Source organism: Macrotis lagotis, chromosome 1, assembly GCF_037893015.1.
Source record: "Macrotis lagotis isolate mMagLag1 chromosome 1, bilby.v1.9.chrom.fasta, whole genome shotgun sequence".
Classification (NCBI taxonomy): Eukaryota; Metazoa; Chordata; class Mammalia; order Peramelemorphia; family Peramelidae; genus Macrotis; species Macrotis lagotis.
The window spans coordinates 293,670,850-293,691,812 of record NC_133658.1 but is presented as its reverse complement, the minus strand read 5'-3'; the positions used below and the strand labels follow the sequence as shown (position 1 = coordinate 293,691,812).

General features: G+C 42.2%; 1 protein-coding gene and 1 long non-coding RNA gene across 2 annotated transcripts; one reads left to right on the top strand and one right to left on the bottom strand.

Annotated features, from left to right (window-relative positions):
* Positions 1-4,346: 4,346 nt before the first annotated feature.
* LOC141516781 (uncharacterized) lies at positions 4,347-5,719 on the bottom strand. Its single transcript, XR_012476783.1, has 2 exons — positions 5,639-5,719; positions 4,347-4,582 (listed from the first exon to the last, which is right to left on the bottom strand). It is a non-coding gene; the product is annotated as an uncharacterized LOC141516781 (long non-coding RNA).
* A 991-nt stretch (positions 5,720-6,710) lies between these two features.
* Positions 6,711-19,308, top strand: LOC141505340 (cilia- and flagella-associated protein 157-like). The gene is made up of 9 exons (XM_074211108.1): positions 6,711-7,014; positions 11,355-11,626; positions 13,858-14,011; positions 14,505-14,772; positions 16,448-16,578; positions 17,572-17,722; positions 18,463-18,650; positions 18,783-18,945; positions 19,097-19,308. The coding sequence occupies exons 1-9, from the start codon at positions 6,863-6,865 to the stop codon at positions 19,184-19,186; spliced, it is 1,569 nt and encodes a 522-aa protein (XP_074067209.1). The 5' UTR covers positions 6,711-6,862; the 3' UTR covers positions 19,187-19,308.
* The last annotated feature ends 1,655 nt before the right edge of the window (positions 19,309-20,963 follow it).

Sequence of the window (20,963 nt, the reverse complement as noted above, 5' to 3'; positions counted from 1 at the left end):
AGAGCCAAAATATTTTGTGTGTATTTTCCAGATCTGAAGAGTGTAGTACCCCTAACCTCTGCTATTTGGAAGGGATGACTATTCCCTTGACTGCAGGAAAGGGGTCAGCCGGGACCTCATAATTTTTTTTGGGGGGGGTGTTGCAAGGCAATGGGGTTAAGTGGCTTGCCCAAGGCCACACAGCTAAGTAATTATTAAGTGTCTGAGACCAGATTTGAACCCAGGTACTCCTGACTCCAGGGCCAGTGCTCTATACACTACACCACCTAGTCACCCCCAAGGGACCTCATTAATTTAAGCCCAATCCACAGATAGGGAAGCCCTATAGTTGGAACAAGTTGGAGGGCTTTGCCTTCTGAAGAATGTCTTTTCCTCTTCATCCCCCCCCCCCCTTAACTCCAACGCCTGGATCTTTTTCATGACTCTCCTTGGCTTTTCATGAGAGGGATGGCAAGTGAACTGAAAGGATGTTGAGCCATCTTTCCAGGTGAGGGTCACTTCAGGGTTCCTTGGACCTGTGGGAGATGAGGTACAAGCTGCCCTGGGAAGAGGAAATTGCTTCTCCAGAAGAGTTCTTTCTGTCCTCCCTGCATTGTTCACCCAGGGAGAGGGGGGTAGGCTCACAGGGCAAAGCAGCCCCTGCTAAATGAACTTCCTTCAAAGTTTCTCTTTTCCAAATTACCCCAACTCCCAAAGTAGGGATCTGGGAGCAGGGTTCATGTGGAAGAATGAAAGGGTAGCAACCACTGTCAGCTTAGCTATTTGTTCTGCATCATGAGACCAGGGGCCACTGCTCTGGGAGAAGAGGTGTCCTCTATTTCTGAGGAAAGACAAATTTCAACCACCTGGACTGAAATTGTGCTGGCCAGGGAGTCAGGAGACATCGGGACTTGTCCCTCTGACACTAACTTGATCTATCTTTTCTCCTTGGTAAACTGAAGAGTTGGACAAGGTGGTCACTGGGACTTTTCCAGCTCTAATGGTCAGGGAGTCTATGATAGTTGGGTTTCTTTGGACCTGGCTACAGTTTTACTGAACTGAATGACCAAGTCACCATCCTCCTTAGGGCTTCCATTTCCTCCTTAGTAAAATGAAATTGTACAAGATTATCTCTAAGATCAGGGCAGCTTGGTGGCACAGGCATAGAACACTGTTTCTCTTTGAGAGTTCAAATCCCGCCTGACACTTACTAGCTGTGTGACCTTGAGCAAATCACTTAACCCTGTTTGCCTTGGTTTCCTTATTTGTAAAATGAACAGAAGAAGGAAATGCAAACCACTCCACTATCCTTGTCAAGAAAACCTCAAATGGGCTCTTGGAGAGTCAGATAGGATCTCAAAGATCCCCAAGCTCTAATATGATACTGAAAGTTTGGGGAGGTTGCTTCAAGCCAGTTGTTCCAATGATATATACATATACATATAATATATATATATATATGTATATATATACATATATATATATATATACTCCAAAGAGTATAGGTTCTCAAGTGGGAGATTTTAGTCATACTTTACCATCTTGTTAACTTGGGCAAGTCACTTAAAATCCCTGGGTCTAAATTTCTTTATCTGTCAAATGAGGGGGATCTCTGAGCTCACTTTCAGTTTAAGAGCTGTGATACTGTGATCCCTTCCCTCATACCATCTCTTTGCAGGGTAAAGGTTAGTGCTCAGTCCCTAACTCCCCAGAAACCAGGCTTCTAGAATGCCACATAAAAAGAAAGAACTTAAGCCTTGAGAACCCAGTTTATTCAAGAATAATTAGTAAAGTAGGAACTGCCTAAGAGCTACCCAGTACCTCATGACCTGATTATTCTTGGATCACAGCGTCCCCATGTCCGTGGCTGGTGGTGCTGGAAGTTCTCTATCTTTACCTGCTCCTTACCCCTTTCTCCAATGAAATGCACCCTTTGAGATGTTTGCCCTGGGTAAAAATTCCTGCTTACTTCTCTGACTCCAGCTTTGCCACTAACTAGCTGTGTGATCTTGGGCAACCCACGCCAACTCTTTGGGCTTCAGTCTCTGTGTCTTTGGCTTCCATTTCTCACAGCTAGAAGCCATACTTACCATTCAGTTGCTTGGAGAATCAAGTTTTCTAACTAGCAAAGTACTCCTGGGAAAGGGCACTGCGATGTGGGAATCATAGGACCCTGTTTGAATCCCAGTGCTGCTGGTTACTGCCTTGGGCATGAAACATAATTGTTTTGGGCCTCATTTTCCTATGCTATTAAATGAGGCAATGAACTAGATGGCCTCTGAAGTCCTTTTCATCCTTGCTAATAACAGCAATAATAAATAATTATAGCTATATATGTGTGTATGTGTATCTATATATAATACTTTAAGTACCAAACATTTTATCTCATTTGATCTCACAATAAACTTCTGAGGTGGATGGTAATCCACGATAGAACAAAAATCCTCAGTGGTGTTTGTTGAAAAGGATTAATAATCCCCACCTGCCATCTCTGTGGCATAGTAGATTGGAATCAGGAAGACCTGAATTCAAATCCAGACTCATACTCTTACTAGTTGTAGGACCCTAGACAAGTCACTTAACTCTATTTGCCTCAGTTTCCTCATCTATAAAGCTGAGCTCAAGAAGAAAATGGCCAACCACTACAGTATCATTGCCATGAAAACCTGAAATGGGGTCACAAAGAATCAGAGACAACTGAATAACAACAATCCCTGCCTTGTGTACCTTATAAAAGTATTGAAATGATCAAATGAGATAATAGATGTGAAGGCAATGTGACATAGTACTCAGTTCTGAGTTTCTTTCTCCTTCATCCAAGTAGTTAAATTCTTGAGGCCCTCAGCATTTGAAAATACCATAGTTCTAAAAGAGCTTCAACATTTATATGATCAAATTAATATGTCACATCATCAAAGTAATCAGGGTCCTTTTCCTATTTCTCCATCTGTAATCAGCTCCATCTGATTGGGAGTTCGTCAAGATCCAGGGTCTGTCTTTTACATTTCTTTATTTAATATTTATTGTTTGACTGTCTAACTTGCCATCTCAATACATTAATGGAAGAATACATAATTGTGGCTAGAACTATGGAAAGTCATTCAATTAATTTGTTCAATGAATTGGATTAAGTTCAAGTTTTCTAGGAGTGGGAGTGAGTGTTAGAGGGCTACTTTGAATGCCTAAATTCTGGTATGTTTATTATAAAGTTATTTTCTTACAACCTTGAGTCTAGTGAGCTGTCAATGTCTACTGCTGGCCACAAGGGGGCAAAATGATACCAAGGCCCAATTGCAACTCCTATCCAGTAATTGAGGGCAAATGGGGGAACACTAAGCTGCTATTTATCAGTCATTTTTTTGTAGATGGAAGGCAGCTTGCCTTTAGTGCGATGAACCAGGGGATCTGAGTTCCAGTTAAGGGTTTGCTATTAATGTACTATGTTATCTCGTAAGATGTTTCTCCTTTTTGGAGATGGCTCATCTCATCTATAAAATAAGGGAATTGGCCTAGATGATCTCTAAGGGAGGTTTCAGCTCTTTAAAAAAAATCCTTTATCACTGACTTCCATTTGGGAGGGATGAGTGGTCAGAGATCATAGTGGAGCTTCAGCAGCATGACCGTGGAATGGTGAGAACCATGGATTTGAAGATAGAGAACCTATATTAGACTCTGATTTCTTCCCCCTTCTATCTTTGTGGCTTTGGGCAACTCACTGTCCCTGGGCCTTAGTTTTCTCATCTATGACTTGAAAAAGTTAGATAGATCATCCCTGGAGACAGATAGATGGCACAGTAGATAAAGTCAGGAAAACTCAAGTTCAAATCCTGACAAGTGTCTAGCAAGCACTCCTATAAGAATATGGGGTAAAGTAAGGGGTGGTAGGCAACCTTGGTGACTAGAGGGGTTAGTTCAGAAAGGAGCTGAAGATTAGCTCGGCTATCTCTTGGGGTTTCTTGAGCAAGAGGAATAGAGATGACAGAGCTGTGATGTGACCTGAGCTCTGGCATTTACTATTTGTGTGACCCTCATTTAACTCCTCAGTTTCCCCATCTGAAAAATGAGAGGGTGGTTTCTTACAGTTCTCAATCTAGTTGCCAGGTTTAAGACCAAGAGGCTAATTTGTGTATCTAAAGAGCTTCTATTTTTAGTACACTGTGGGGGATACAGAAATGTAGATGCCTTCAAGGTAAATACAAATTAGTAGCAAGCAAAAAATAGGATACCCCTCTCCCACCAAAAATTCAATAGTACAAGACAGAATGTGGTATCATAAAGAAGATACAAAGTACCTTATGAGTTCAAGTTAGAGTGTTGTACAAAGTTTCTATGAAGAAGATGGGAATTAAAAGACCTTAAAGAATGAGTTCAATGCTTTTCTCAGACAATTTATTAGCCCTGTGAACATAGGTAAGTCACTCAACCTCTTGTTTCCTCATCTGTAGGATGAGGGTAGTTCTTTCTGATGGCCATTAAGGTCAGGAATCTTCTCTAGGACCTGAAGGAAGCCAGGGAAGCCAGAAGGTGGAGATGAGCAGGGCAAGCATTCCAAGCCTGGGGGCCAGTGGAAGTGTCCAGAGTCAGGAGATAAATGGGGTTTCACCTGTGAGAAATAGTAAGATAGTCAAGTGTAACTAGATCAAGGAGAAGGTAGAGGGAAGTAAGGTGTAAAAAGGCTAGAAAGGTTGCAAGGGTCCAGGATATAATGGGCTTTAAAAGGCAAACCGAGATTTTTAATTTGATCCCAAAGGTAATGAGTGTATGTACATGCATGCAGGTATGTATGTGAGAGGAGAGGGATCAGATTTATGTTTTAGGAAGATCAATTTGACAGCTGAGTGAAGAATGGACTTGAGGTAGGATACAAACTAGAAGCTTATTACAATGGCTCAGGTGTGAGATGATGAGCAGGATGAGCAGGATTCTAGCAGTGTCAGGAAAAAAGAAGGGAACGTATAGAAGAGGTGTTATAAAGGGAATCAATAGGTCTTGGAAACTGATTGACTATGAGAAGGGCAAAAGAGAGTGAGGAATAGATACCTAGGTTGTGAGCCTAGAGCTCTGGGGGTGTGGGGGGGGTGGTACCTTTGATACTAATAAGGAAGTTAGGAAGAGAAGAAGGTTTGGGTGAAAAGATGAGCTCAATTTTGGATATGTCAAGTTTAAGCTGTCTTAGACTATCTGTCTGCAGAATATCCAGTTTCAAGATATCCAACAGATAGTTGGAGATAGGAGTCTGTAAATCAGGAGAGATATTAAGACTGGTTAAATAGATCTGGGTATTCAACTGCAGGGAGCTAAAGAGATCATCAAGCAACACAGTGTGGAAGGAGAAGAAAAGGAGGGCCAGGTCATACCCTTGGGGGACACTTAAGGTTACAGGTCATGACAGGATAAAGATGCAGCAAAGGAGACCAAGATGAAGTAGTCAGACAAGTAATAGAACCAGTGTAGCAAGACTTGGAGGAGTGAGAAAACAGCATGGAAGCCAGTTAAGAAGCATTGCAAAAGAACTGGTAACAAAGTAGGTGTTTGTAGATTGGGAGATGGCTAAATAAATTATGTTTCAAAAATGCAGGTGGTACTATTGTTATTTATCCTTCGTTTTCTTTTCTCTTTTTCTTCTTTTTTTTGGTGGGACAATGGGGTTATGACTTACCCAAGGTCACACAGCTAGTAAGTAAGAAGTGTCTGAGGCCACATTTGAACTCAGGTCCTCCTGACTCCAGGGCCAGTACTCGATTCACTGCACCATCTTAGCTGTCCCACCATCCTTCAATTTCAGAGGATCTATGACATCATAGGGTGAGTTGTTGAGTGTGTTGGATTTAAGTGAGATAGGGATGTACTAAGTTGTCAGCCTCACTCACTCTTTCAGTCTTCTAAGTCCAGTGTCAAAGTCAAGAGAATGCCTGGGATGTAGTGGATGTCCTAGTCATCTTCCATGTCTGATCAAGCTCTCAATTCTCCACACTTCATTGAAGCACACTCTGCTTCACCTACCCTCATGACTATTGGAACAAATTGTTTTCATCAGACTGTTCCACCAGGGGGAAACCTTCACACCGGTGGGGTGGACTTTCCCCAAACACAATGAGTTTGAGAACTGTCGGTTACCTTCACTTTGGTTTACTCTGTTCACTAAGACATTGTACTGGGATGTGGTCATTATATGGAGTCACAGGTGAGAACTGGACAGCTCTAAATTTATGACCCTGATGCCAAGTTTACTTTGTAACTTGAACTAAGTAATTCTGGGAAAAGGTAGTTTACACAATGACCACAACAATGGAAATGGACGGAACATCAGTGAAAAAGAAACTGAATTCTTTGTAATTATAAGGACCAAGTTGAGCCCCAGAGAAAAGCTGAGCAAACTGTTCATTGCAAATATAGAGGACTATGGGTAGAAAAATATTACATATACTATTGGACAAACTTGAAGCTTTGATTAGTTTTGCTGTTCTCCCTATACTCCCCTCACTTTCTTTTGAATTTTTTGTTACAAGGGGATGATTCATTGGATATGGAATGGCAAGAGATGTGTTCAAAAATGAATTTTCTATAGAAACAAAAGGCATAAACACAAATAAGACAAATATCTTTTAAAAGAGGCTACTGCAGATGGAGATAATAAAAACCTGATTTTTTTTAGGAAGCATCTATGGGAATGCAGAGAATTAGAAGACATAGGCAAGGGAAAGATTTTTGCATAGTCAGGTGAGGCAAGGAGAAGGGATAGAAGGGATGAACAGAGACCCAACATAAAGGAGGTCAGGTTTCCTTTAAATTTAGCTCCTTCTTTCCTGTTGCTATGTATGAAGGAAAGCAGCTTCCTTAGCAACAGCTTGGCCTTTTAAAGGGACAACCGGTATAGTTCGTTATGGCTCCCAAGAAAAAGGGAGAGGCCAAGAAGAAGAAGAAAAAGAAGAAAACAGATATGGAGACAGCTGCTAAGGCCATCCAGGAAGTCCTAACAGAGACCCGGGAATCCTACCACATCCAAATCCGGGACTTGGAGAATCGACTTGACAGGTCAGTGAGTCAGGAGGCACAGACGACAACCAGCCAAACTTGTACACTCTACTGGAGCAACGGGGGCAACAGATTCTGGGGTCCTGGGAGGGTAGGACTGCCCTAGGTCCCCTCATGGTTCAAGGGTTCTGAATATGGAGCCTAGAGGCCTGGTGTTAACTGTAACTTTTTTTTTCCAACTAACTTTGTGATTTTGAGAAAGTTTACCACCCACCCACCCACCCACCCACTCTGGGACCTCAGTCTCCCCATCTATAAAAATGAAGGGGTAGGAATACATGGCTCTTCTGGGCCCTTTCAGTTCTAACAGTTTGAAGAACAGTTAGAGGATTCCAGTAGGCTAGAGTTCATGGATGGAGGGTCAATGTCCTTGACTCCTGGGAGGGCTCTGGGCCATGGTGGGAAATTTACAGTCTGACTTCAAAGTTGTTCAGTTCCTCCTTCTGAGCCCCTTTCAACTACTCAACACCTCTATCTTTTCTTCATGAGGAGCCTGAGTAACCAGTTTTCTGAAAAGCTCAATCATATTGAAGCAATGGGATGTATCCATCCTCCAATGAGGGATTTGAATTGAACAAGGAATGGCTAGGCAATTCACAAGGATGGACCAAGGCCTCAGAGTGGGGGGTGGGTGGAGGGGAAATTTTCTCAAAATCACAAAGTTCTTGACTTCATATCTAGTGCCCTTGAGTCAGGTATGGATCACAGACCAAAGGAGAGCTTTTGAAAAGTGTGGTGTGTGGGGCGAGGAGCCAAGATGGCGACAAGAAAGGATCGAGTCTTAGGCACTCTGATAAAACTCATAAGCTAAGGACTCTAACTAAACTTTAGAGAGACAGAACCTACAAAGGGACCGAGAGAGGCAGTTCTCCTACTCAAGGTAACTTGGAAAAGAGCAGAAAGGCTCTGCTCCCCGGGGTTGGAGGGGTGGCCCGCCAGAGGGAAAGAACTTCAGCCTCCTGAAGGCAGCCCCAGGGCACTGGGAGTCCCAGCTCACAGCAGTGGGGGAGTCTCCTGAGCTACACCCCAGGGAGCACTAGGCACAAAGTGGGGGAACAGCAGGGGACTTCTGCCAGAGCAAGCACATGGAGCCCAGCCCCCAGGGCACACAGCAAGCCTGGTCTTTCAGCAGCCCAGATCCAGGAACAGAAGCAGGCAGAGCAGGTAAGCAGGAGCCTCCAGGGCATGAACCTATTGAGCTGAGGGAGGGGAGTGAAGAGAGAGAGTCTGCAGAGCTCTGTCCTCTGCCCCTGGAACAGGACTATGGGGCTCTGAACACATTCAGATACTGATTGCAGTTTAGGCCCCCACACAGAACAGCAGGGGCCCCCTCCACCTCAGCCCTGTGGCAGAGGGGAACGCATATGGTCATTCACAGACCAGGAGGAAGGACAGAGCCTCACACACTGAGACCCTTGTGGGAGTGCCCCAAAAGCTCAGGAAACACCCCCAAAACAGGCTTAGGCTGGGAAAATGAGCAAGCAGAGAAACAAGAGGAACACTATTGAGAAATATATTATCTATGATCCCAAGAAGGATGAATATACTCAGTCTGAAGATGAGGAAACACAAGCTCCTGCATCTAAAGACTCCCAGAAAAACAGAAACTGGGATCAGGCTATGACAGAGCTCAAAAAAGACTTTGAAAATCAAATGAGGGAGTTAGAAGAAAAACTGGGAAAAGAAATGAGAGAGATGCAGGAAAAACATGAAAATGAAATCAGCAGCTTAGTCAAGGAAATCCAAAAAAAATGCTGAAGAAAATAGCATGCTAAAAACCAGCTTAGGTCAAATGGATAAAACAGTTCAAAAAGTTATTGAGGAGAAGAATGCTTTAAAAAGCAAAATTGGCCAGATGGGAAAAGAGATAAGAAAGCTCTCTGAGGAGAACAAATCCTTCAGACAAAGAATAGAATTGAGGGAGATGGATGAATTTACCAGAAGTCAGGAATCAATACTTCAAAACAAGAAATATCTCATTGAAAAAACAACTGATATGTAAAACAGACTTAGGAAAGACAATTTAAAAATTATTGGAATACCTGAAATTCATGATCAGGAAAAGAACCTTGACATCATTTTCAAAGAATTACTACAGGAAAATTTCCCTGATATACTAGAAGCAGAGGGCAAAATAGAAATGGAGAGAATCCACCGATCCCCCCGAGAAAGAGATCCCCAAAAAACCAACCCCTAGGAATATTATAGCCAAGTTCCAGAACTCCCAAGTCAAAGAGAAAATATTACAAGCATCCAGAAGGACACAGTTCAAATATCGTGGAGCTGCAGTCAGGATCACACAGGACTTAGCAGCAACTACATTGGAAGCTTGTAGGGCTTGGAATATAATATACCAGAAGGCAAAAGAGCTTAGAATGCAGCCAAGAATCAATTACCCAGCAAGGCTGAATGTCCTCTTCCAGGGAAAAAGATGGACTTTCAATGAACCAGAGGAATTTCAAATGTTCCTGTTGGAATGGCCAGAGCTGGACAGAAGGTTTGATCTTCAGATATAGGACTCAGGTGAAGCATGGAGATTGGAGGAGAAGGGGAAAATATGAGGGACTTAATGATGATGAACTGTATGTATTCCTGCATAGAAAAATGACACTGATAATACTCATATGAACCTTCTCAGCTAATAGAGCAGGTAGAGGGAACTTTTATAGTTGAAGCACAGGAGAAAGCTGAATTCAAAGATAAAATATGGTATAAAAATGGAGTCAATAGAAAAAAAGGGAAATGTAATGGGAGAAAGAAAAAGGAGAGGGGGAATAGGCCAAGATATTTCATATAATAGGATTTTTCTTTATTACAATGAGCTATTGCAATGATACGGAAGGGTAGAGGCAAGGGGGAATGAGGGAACCTTTGCTCTCATCAGAGGTGGCTAGGAGAAGAAAGAGTATATATACTCAGTGGGGTATAGACATCTGGAGTAAAAAGGAGGGGGGAGCAGGGGGAAGGGGTGGGGATATGAATAAAGGAGGAGAGGATGGACCATGGGGGGAGAGTGGTCAGATATAACACATTTTCTTTTTTACTTCTTGCAAGGGGCTGGGATGGGAAGGCCTGTCCAGGACCATGGGGGCCAGGTGGATTCTGGGCCTAAGGGGTGGTATGGGGACTCAGGGCCTCTTGGCCCCAGGACCAGGGATCTGCCTGCTGTGCCACTCAGCTACCCTACAGCAGAGTCAGTGTGAAAGGAGAAAGAAAATATAGTACATGGTAGTGGAGAAATAAGAAAGGAGGGAGTTGCGATCAGCAATGGCAACGTTGCAAAAATATGGAAGTAACTTTTGCGATAGACTTACCGTGAAGATGATCCACCCATGACAGAGCTGTTGGTGTTGGAACAAAGACTGAAGCACATTTTTTATTATTATTATTTGGGGGAGGGTGCAGGGCAAATGGGGCTGGGTGGCCTGCTTGGGGCCACATAGCAGAGTGGTCTTTGGGTGTCTGAGGCTGGATTTGGACCCAGGTGCTCCTGGCTCAAGGGCCAATGCTCTGTCCGCCACCCAGCCACCCCTACTATTATTACTATTTTATTTTATTTTGGGTCTTTTTTTCTTCTTCTTCTTCTTTTGATTGTTGGGTCTATGGGCCTGGATGTGGGCTCGGGTGCTTGTGGCTCCAGGGCTGGTGCTTCGTCCATTGCACCACCTGGCCATACCTACAATTATTACTATTATTACTATTTTTTAATTTAATTTTATTTATTTATTTTATTTTAATTTTTTTTCCTCTCTTTATTGCTCAAGCAATTTTTTTTCTCTCCCCTTTACTTTATTGCTCAAGCAAGTCTATATTCATGGGGCGAAGGGGGTATTTCGTTTACTCTTAAACAAGAATATTTTATTAATGTAAAAAAACATTTGTACAAAATGAAAATAAAAAATTAAAAAAAAAAAGAAAAAAGTGTGGTGTGACATACAATCACACTGGGTAGACAACTGCTGTTGCTTTTTACATACCCATAAATCTCTTTGACTCTTGCCAAATCAGCTTGACCCTAACTTTGAAGAGTTCCATTTTTCTTATACTTCTTTAAGGTTGATAATGTTAAAGCCACATGTTGATCTCTAGTATTCTTATGGCATCCCTTCTGCTACTTTGGACCTGCTATTTTCTTCTGTACTCCTAGGAAGTAGGAAAGAGAGCATAATGGCCCTTCTTCCTGACTTTTGCTTATTATTTCCTGCTTAGGAAAAATCACTAGGAAATCTCTAGACAACCTTTCTTGAAGCCTTATCCTCTTAAGCATCTTGTTCCAAGTCTACAGTCATATGGCAGGAAAGGATTCTGCTCCTCCAACCCTTGTCTTCCTATTTCCTCAGGTACAAAAAGAAGTGGAATGAGTTGGCTCAGCAGGAAAAAACATTCCAGAATGAATTTGACCAATTGGTCCAAAACAAAAAGGAGGTTGTGTCCTTCCTGAAACGAACTCTCAACCAACGTGTGGATGAAATCACAGACCTTAATGAACAACTTCAGGGCCTGCAGATCTCTAAAGAGATAGAGAAGGATGTCTTTGAAGCCCAGCTGGCCCAGGTACGGCATGAATTCCAGGAGACCAAAGACCAGCTCACAATGGAGAATATCATGTTAGGTAAGGGAAGGGCCCAAAACAGCAGGCCATTACACCATCTTCGAGATTCCAAGTCATTCAACCACTGGTCCAGGCCGCAAGATGATTGAAATAAGAGGAAAAGGCAGATCTCTGTCCTCAAGAAAGATTACTAATCTAGGCAAAGACTTAATAAATATAAATAAACCGGAAAATGTTAACTCTTATTCAAAGAAATGCGACTAGAAAATAACAAATGTGATCATTTAACAAATGTACCCGAACTTAGCCATATCAAGGGGTAGCACCCTGTCAAGGTTGTCCCCTCTGAAAAGCTGCAAGTTTATTCCAGAAAGGCTGCTGGTGCTTAAATTATTTCTGAAATCTTTTTTTTCAAGATTGCCTTCAGAGCCATTTAATGGATAAAATTTTTAAAATTTAGTATTGAGACAAGAGTATATCTTGTTTTTGATACCAGAACATACCACCTTTTTCACCAGACATGATTATAAATTACTTGTGTTGATTTTCATTCAAATTTAATTTGGAGTTGGAGGACATAGGTTCATATAAAAGTTCCACCAGGGGCAGCTAGGTGGCAAAGCAAATAGAGTACCAGCCCTGGAGTCAGGAGGGCCTGAGTTCAAATTCAGTCTCAGACACTTAATAATTACCTAGCTGTGTGACCTTAGGCAAGTCACTTAACCCCAGTGCCTTGCAAAAATTAAAAAAAAATCACAGAAAAAGTTCTACTAACTACCACCTATATATCCTTGGACAGATTACAACCTTTTTTGGATCCTTGTTTTTCTATAAAATGAAGTGGTTAAACTAGATGAACCTGTCCAATCTAAAGCTTACAGTCACAGAATCATATACAAGGAGTTGGAAGGGACCTCAGAGATCATCTTTTCTAATCCCCTCATTGTACAGATGAGGAAATTGAGGTCCAGGGAGGTTGAATGATTTGACTAAGGTCACATAGGTAGTAAAGATCAAAGCTGGGATTTGAACATAGGTCTTATGGTTCTAGAACTAGTGCCTTATCCTCTAGTGCCTCTAGTACTTTTTTCATTAAAGAGTTCCTAAAGTTTTTTTAATCAATGTCTACATGAATGAAAAAATGAAATGAAATTAATGAAAAAAGTGCTTTTTAAGCATTTACCATATGCAAAGCAGTGTTCTGTAAGTCTCTAAAAATACCAAATAGAAAAATAGGGCAATTTCTCCCCTCAAGAAGCTCGCATTCTGGGGCAACTAGGTGCCACAGTGGATAGAGCACCGGCCCTGGAGTCAGGAGGACCTGAGTTCAAATCTGGCCTCAGACACTTAATAATTACCTGGCTGTGTGGCCTTGGGCAAGCCACTTAACCCCTTTGCCTTGCAAAAAGAAAACAACAAAAAAGAAGCTCACATTCTAATGGAAGGGATAACATACAGAATGTCTTAGCTGCAAGTCAAATGGAAAGGCTTTATGCTTCTTTGGATAGAGTAGCAAATTAGATGGTAATATATCCTTTACCACAATATATCCATCTTTCATGTCATTTCCACTGATGAATTAATATCAGTTTTGGATGTTTAACTACTTGGCAATGCCAGAGATTTGGGTGGCAACTTTCTCTTCTGGGTCTTTATTGGTTGTGCTTGTAGCACCCATTGAAACAATTACCGAACCACATCCATGCAGGTGATACTTCCCAGGAAAATGGCTGTGAGGACTGAACTAGAAACAGGTCAAATGATCTTCAAACAAATGTACAGTTTCCCAAGGGAACCACTTTGAAGAGGATAACACCCATTTGGATAAATAAGTCAATTAGCCACACCTCACCAAAGTATTTTAGATTTCTGAAAAAGGGGGAAGTCATGGTGGACTGGTCAAGAAAGGAGATGGTAGGATTTGATCTAAATGTTTAAATATATCTATTCTGAATAAATGGAAGAAAAGGAGAGAGGGCTTACCAAGGGGGAGGTTTTAAATGGGAAAAAATAAAAAAGGTACTAGGGATGCTAGGCACAGGGGAGATCAGGAAGACTTCATGAAGCAGAGGTGTGAATTGGGAAGCTGTGGCAAACATGGCTGGATCAGTGGGGCCAAACCAGGTCACTGAAAGGCTGTGAAGTGGTGGAGGTTCAGTTCAGAGAAGAGTCCTGCTGGAGGAGTCTATGTCCAGAGGTAAATCATTCCACACATATAGTCTACCTTCAGGTCAGTTGGAGGCTTTTGAGGGTGCTGGGGTCCATTTGCTTATAGAGTCTTTTCTGGGTAGGGGGTAAACTGGCTTCCCTAGAGGAGTTCCAATTCCAGAAAACTGATCTCTTGGCCAAGTTCTCTCTTTTGGAGGAGCAACTAAAGAAGCAACAAGATGACTACAAATCCTATATTTACCACATGGAAAAGAAGGCTTTGACAGATAAAGAAAGGTTTGAGACACCTATTGGGAATGTGGGTTGGGGAATGAGAGTGATAGGGGTACAGGTTTGGGTGAAATAAAAGATGGATGGTCGGTTCCTATTATCTAAATGGCTCAAGGTGGGGGTGGGAGTGATTCACCCAAATCAGAGGGTTAGACATCTAGTCATACAAAACTTAGCAACTGAAATAGGAGTCTGGGTAATTAATTTCTCAGTTCCTAGATATGTAACCTTGCCTGTGTGATGTTGGGCCTCAGTATTTTTTAGTCATGAAGGATTGATAATTGGCCTAAATATTCTCTGGGATTTGTTCTAGCCCTGATGGTAACTCCATATCCAATTTGTAAGGTATAAGATTGGATAATATCAGCAGAAAATCCCAGGGCCTGAGAAAGACCAAGATTTTTTTTTTTTACTTCAAGGAAGAAGGGTCTGAAATTGAATTCCAAGAATACCTAAGGCCCTGGGCATCAAACTCACTCCTTTTCTCTATTTTACAAAGACTAATGAAGGACATAATTCATCGTATAAACACAGTAGCAGCTGAGTTTCGCAAAGTTGCTACCTCCCAGATGGCAGAGACAACAAAGAGAACTATCCGAGAAAATGTGATGGTGGCCTTGGATCTGGTCAAAATAAACTCTGGAAACTTGAAGCAGACAAAGGAGAATGATGAGTTGAAAGAGTCTAAAGTAGAAATGTGCAAACAACTGGCCTTTTTGGAGAAAAATGAGAAGACCATGGCCAAAGACAGCCTTACTCATATCAAGGTATGACCTGCAATGTCTGTACTGAGGAAGGGTCTGACCTATATGTACATTGATGCCCTGTACTAAAAGAGGGGCTTATCAGGGGTTTATGAATTCTTGCTTAGGAAGCTGGGGTGGGGAAGAATGAAGATATCTGAAAGAAATTAATTTTTAGGAGGAATTTTTCCTCCTAGCATCACTGTAATAGAGGTAGAGGTGAGGAACAGGTGCTGGGAGAGAAACAGGATGTACAGGTAAAGAATCAGGATGACAAACAAAGGAAATTCAGTACTACCTAAATGAATAAAACTAGGGAGTGTTCTATATGTCTTTTTAAATCTAACCTGGTCCTGGCACAGTGTTTGACACAGAATAGGCAGTCAACAAAATTTTGTTAAAATTGAGCATCTTTTAAAACTCAAATTTACATCCAAGGTTTTGGTAGCTTCCAGGGAGCTGTCCGACGTAGAGGTGCTGACAGATGCTTCAAGTAATGAGAGCAGTCAAGCCTGTCCTTAAGAAATGCAAAAATCTCCTTTTTTCCTTTTTTCTCTATTCTTCCTCCTCTCTTTTTCATCCTTTTTTTCATCTTCTGGAAGAACTAATGAACTGAAATCTTCCTGGCCTATAAAGAAGTGTCCATGGCTTTGAATGATTTCCCCAAGGAGGGGTAAATAGGACAGGACTAGGTTTTCTCCAGAGAACAAACTCTAGGATCTTGTAACTTGCCCGAGGTACATTGCAAAGAATGGTTTTTTTTAGTTCTAAGTGCCCTGTTTAGCCTGGAGAATAAATTGTAGTAACCTAATGATTGATCATTGAGACCCAGATAAAAGAGAAGGAAGGTTATGTTCTTTATCCCAGGAATCTTCCAAATAGTCAGATTTCAGTCCGAGTTTATATTTCATTATGTTTTCACACCATATGTTATGAAATTCATTACAAGGACTTCTATGCTATATTCATATCTGGTAAGAAAGCTTCCAAACACAATTTTTTTTGTTGAGGGTGGAGGCATAGAACTTTTTTAAAAAATTTCCTTTTCTTCATAAGGCAGGTACTATGATAACATGACCCTCCTCTGCCCTCCCACATTTCAAAATGACCCATTACACCCAAAGAGATGTCATGTGTCTATTCTGGTCCCAAATGGCCTATAACTGGATGTATCTCATTGGGATGTGTCCTCTTTGATAATAGAGTCATCTCTGTATAAAGACTGTTGATACCTTCAAGTAGCTTACAAGCCTAGTTGGAGAGAGAGAGAATTAAATGTAGAGAGTACAACAGATGATTTGACAAGGCAATACAAGAGATGCCACAAGACAGCAAAGTGCTAAATAAGTAGTACAGTGGGAGGGGGAGGGAGATCCTCCAGGAAAGGCTTCACTAAAGTGGATTTAAAGGAAAGGAAAGATTGGATGGATGTGGATGTTGGTAGGCAAGAGAAACAACAGTTCATTTGTTAAATATATGTATGCACATACATCTATTTATACATTTATCTATCTATCTATCATCTAACTGTGTATATTTAAACTAATATATATACACTAGGGACATGGAGAAAGCATAATATGATTTGTTTCAACCCTGTAAACCACCTTACAAAGATCCCAACCTATCCTGGGATGGGAGCTTATCATATGGATTGTTTATACAATTTCTAACTCTTGGCATCTCCTTTCTCCCCTAGGTGATCCAACTTCTTTCTGAAAAGTGCCAGCAGCAGCAGCATGCAGAAATTGAAGTTGACCAGCTTCAGATTATATTGAGAAAGGCAGAGACTTCGGTTCAACAGGTGCAGGAAGACAACAAAGAGCTAAAGTAAGATGACTTTACCCTTTCTCCAGGAGAGCAATGAGAGAAAGAAGGGTGGAAAGTTCACCTATTAGCTGAGAACCCAGCATAAGAAGTCAGAACTCTGCTCACACAGAGTAACCAACCATTGAATCCCCAAATATTTATTGGGGGGATATTAGGATGTGGCCTTGGGAAAGATTACTAACCTGGGAGTGAAGAGATCTGGCTCCCAAACTTGATTCTATTTTAAACTTTGCATGGTTTGAACATGGATACTTCCATTCTCTGGGATTCTGTTTCTATCTCTGAGATGTAGGAGACAGAAATGATTTCTTGATGTCACTTTTAGCTCTACAAATTATGGTTTAACTCTAGTTCCAGACCAGTTTAGACACAAGGAGGGACCAAACCATTCATGTACCCTCTCATGGTCAAGAAAAGTAACATCAAGAAATGCTGATTCTGGCTAATGCAGCCATCCCAGTGTGCAACTCTCTCTTCCTTACAGGTCACCATCCTCCTCCTCCTCCTCCTCCTCCTCCTCCTCCTCCTCCTCCTCCTCTTATTCCTTCTCCTCCTTTTAATCATCACATAATAAGAATGATGATGATGATAATTATAATAATGATTATGATAATAATAGTAATAATAATGATGGTGATGGTAATAACAATGATAATGATGGTAGTAATAACTAATAACAATATGATGAAAGTGATAATAGCTAGTATTTATATAGCTCTTTAAGTTTTGCAAAGTTCTATGCAGATGGTACCTCATTTGATCCCCACAACAACCCTAGGAAATTGATTCTTTATTAGCCTCATTTCATAGATAAGGAAACTGAGGTTGAGAGAGATTAAGTAACTTGTCCAGAGTTACACAGGAAAGGCCTGAGGCAGGATTAGAACTCTAGTTCTTCTTACCTTCAAGTCCAACACTTTATCTACTGCAGGGAGAGGGGATACAGTGGATGGAAGGTCAATGGCTCATAGTGCTCTGTTCCTGGATCCTCAGGGACAAGATACGGGACTTAAGAAGACAACTGAATAGCCAGAAGGCAGAGGGGAGAAGACTGGCAAAGGAACTGGAAAAGGAGAAGGATAATCGGCAAAGCCTGGAGGTTTTGTTGACCAAAACCACTTGCCACCTCCAAGACTTGCTAAAGGTGTGTATGTAGACCATTGCTGAAGATGTAACCAGCCAAGGCTAAGATCCTAGAGGAAGAGAACTGTTCAAAACTGTATACTACATTACATGTCCAAAGGCTTTAGGTCAATGGGCAGAAATGAGTAATGGGGGAAACCCAAAGAATACTAGGTGTCATCACCGTTTAAACAAACTCAGTGCAATGTCATAAGTACTCACAGCAGTGCTTCAGTGAACAAAGTACTTCTACATCCTTTATCTCATTTAACTCTCTGTAATATCATAGGGAAGGAAATGAAAGCTCAGGGAGCCCTGAATTCTGCTCTCATCTCTGCCATTAACTCCCTGTATGACTCTCTAAACACTTCATATCTAGAACCATGCCAGGATTGGAAAGAGTCTTGGAGACCACCAATTTTAACCTCCCCATTTTGTAGATTAATAAACTGAGTCCCAGAAATGGGAGGTGACTCACTCATGTCACAAAGCATGTTATGTCCCATCTCTTGGACTCAGCTTCCCCATGTGTCTCAAAGGGATAACCCTTGTCCAAAGAGGACTGGGATGATACTAATTCAAGCACCCAAAGTGGTAAATCTCTGTGTGTGAGACAGGTGCTGCATTTGACTGCTGTGATACAGTTAATTAGGATCTGTGCAGATGGAGGCAGGGGGAGTGGGAAAGTTGATGAGGACTCATAAGGTCAACCTCTTTCCACATATTTGGACTTATCTTCTTCCTGATCCCCACCCCCGCCAGACACAACCTGAGAAAACAGAGACTGGGGAGGTAGACCTGTTATTCCAGTTGGGGAGAAAGGAGATGCTACGGCAGCTGTTGATGATGCTGAATGAAGCTCTGATTGTGGAGCCCCATATCCCTGAGTTTGTGCCTCCTCCAATTAAGTCCCCCTCGCTCCAGTCCCTCTTGGCAATGAGTGAGGAAACGTAAGTAATGATCTGAGACTCATCTTCAAGGAGGAGAGATTTGAGTTGGGTTTTGAAATGTGCAAAATTGGGGAAGAGAGGAGTCTTACAGGTAGATTTTAGGGGTCCCTTCAACCCTCTCTTTCCTCTCAGTTCTCAGCAGCTTGAACCCACACCTCTGTTCCAGCAACTGACCAACATTCAGCCTTATAGGCCTGGGGACTTGGGTCTGGTGCCTCGTCCACCCTCAGCTGCAGAGATTGCTCGAGATACATTCAGAAACCTTAGCCCCATTAAGGCCTTCAGCAGCCCTGAGGTAAGGAAATGAGTGAGTGAGGGCAAGGGCAAGGTCATGAAGGGAGGACCCTCCCAAGGGCAGCTGTTTTATGATATATGGAAGGGATGGGGGGAAGAGGCAAGAGAACAGAACTCAGGCCTCTTCCTTTTCTTTTATTTTTCTTTTCCAGATTCCAAGCCCTCGAATTGTGAAAGGGCACAAGCAGCTCAGCATGCCAGCTTTACACCTGTACCCCAGTTATGGGGGAAAGCAAGAATAGCTCCCCTTTCCTCATTCCCTGTCCTTAGCTCTAGCAAAGGGAGAAGTGAAAGAAGAAATGCATGAAGAAGAAAGGCAGACTTGAATCTTGGCCTCATCTTTATTTCCTGGGCAAGGGTGGGAGGGAAAATGAATATTATATAAAATAGTTATTACACAGGAATGGAAGAGAATCCATGGTGGTGACTGACCCCCTCTCCTTCTCCTCCTTAAGCTAGAAGCCCAGCTGCCTGCCTTATAATATGGTGCCAGTTGAGAACCATCCAAGGCAAGGGGACTCTACCTGTTCCTATAGAAATCCAAGACTGCTTCATGAGTCTCCCCTATGCCAACCCATCCCAAAGAGGGTCAGCTGGGCAGCTAGGTGGCACAGTAAATAGAGTAACACCCTGGAGTCAGGAGGACCTGAGTTCAAATCTAGCCTCAGACACTTAATAATTACCTAGCTGTGTGATCTTGAGCAAGTCACTCTTCACCCCATTGCCTTAAATAAATGAAAAAATTTTTGAAAAGCCAACCAAATAGGGTCAACCCTGAGAAATTGATGAAGCTGACCTTACTACTCTTCCCCAGATTAAAAGGATGAAAGGGGGGCAGCTAGGTAGTGCAGTGGATCGAACACTGGCCTTGGAGTCAGGAAGTACCTGAGTTCAAATCCAGCCTCAGACACTTAATAATTACCTAGCTGTGTGGCCTTGGGCAAGCCACTTAACCCCATTGCCTTACAAAAACTAAAAAAAAAAAACAAAACAAAAGCTAAAAAAAAAAACTAAAAAAAAAAGAATGAAAGGCACTCTTTAGGAAGCTCTAGTGGGGTGGGGAGAGTTTGGAGCAACCTTTCATCAAAGAGTGAGGAAACAGAACTCATAGTGCTCCTTAGAATGTTAGGCAGTGCCAGTCAGTAGCAGTCAAATCATTCCAGTTGGATCAAAAGAGAGTGAGGTCCCTTTTTATACTACTTCCCCATAAAAATTATCTGGGTTGGGAGAGAGGCCCCCATATATATTTCATCTCCCACTCTATGCTCCCTCATTAGTGACTTTCCCTATGGTCTGGGGGTCACAGTAACTAATTAAAGTAGCTCCTCTTCCAATCCCTGCTCTCTCACTAGCCTGAGTCACATTGTTGCCCATTTGGTATTCATAATCTGTGTGGTGGGGTTTGAACTGCAATAGTTGGACGTTTCAGAGGCGTACAAGAGCCCCAGCTGTGTTCATCCAGGTGCTGCTACTTCTCCTGAAGTCCCACTTGGGAGGCAGTGTGATGTGATGGAAAGGACACTGAATTTTGAGTCAGAGGATCTGGGTTCACATTTGAACTCTGATACTTAACTGTCTGACCTTGGGCAAATTATATAACCTCTATGATTCTGTTTTTATTTATAAAACAGGGGAGGGGAGTTAAATTCAGTGAATTCTTAGGTTCCTTCTAGCTCTACCATCCTATGATGCTACTTAATAGTCAGTAGCCAGGAAAGCTGGCAGCACACCACACCTCACCCCCCCCCCCATTTGTCCAGGCTGGCTGCTTTGACCAACAACAGTAAGGAATTGGCCACAGGGAAATGAAGGCCACAAGGAAATGAAGACCATGCAATTCCCCTAAAAGAAATCATCATATGAGCACCGTAGGTTTGTGCAACCATCTCAGACTTTCCCAAGAACTTTCACTTGAGGTCAATGCCTCTAGGTGACCCAGAGGATAAATTACTGGACCTGGAAACAGGAAGACTTGAATTCAAATCAGACACTTCCTAGCTGGGTAACCCTGGGCATGTC

Bases quoted from the DNA above. Each gene is read 5' to 3' on its own strand.
- LOC141505340 (XM_074211108.1), top strand. From the start codon at position 6,863: ATGGCTCCCAAGAAAAAGGGAGAGGCCAAGAAGAAGAAGAAAAAGAAG. The intron at 7,015-11,354 runs GTCAGTGAGTCA...CTATTTCCTCAG, and splicing joins TTGGAGAATCGACTTGACAG to GTACAAAAAGAAGTGGAATG. The intron at 11,627-13,857 runs GTAAGGGAAGGG...TTTTCTGGGTAG, and splicing joins AATGGAGAATATCATGTTAG to GGGGTAAACTGGCTTCCCTA.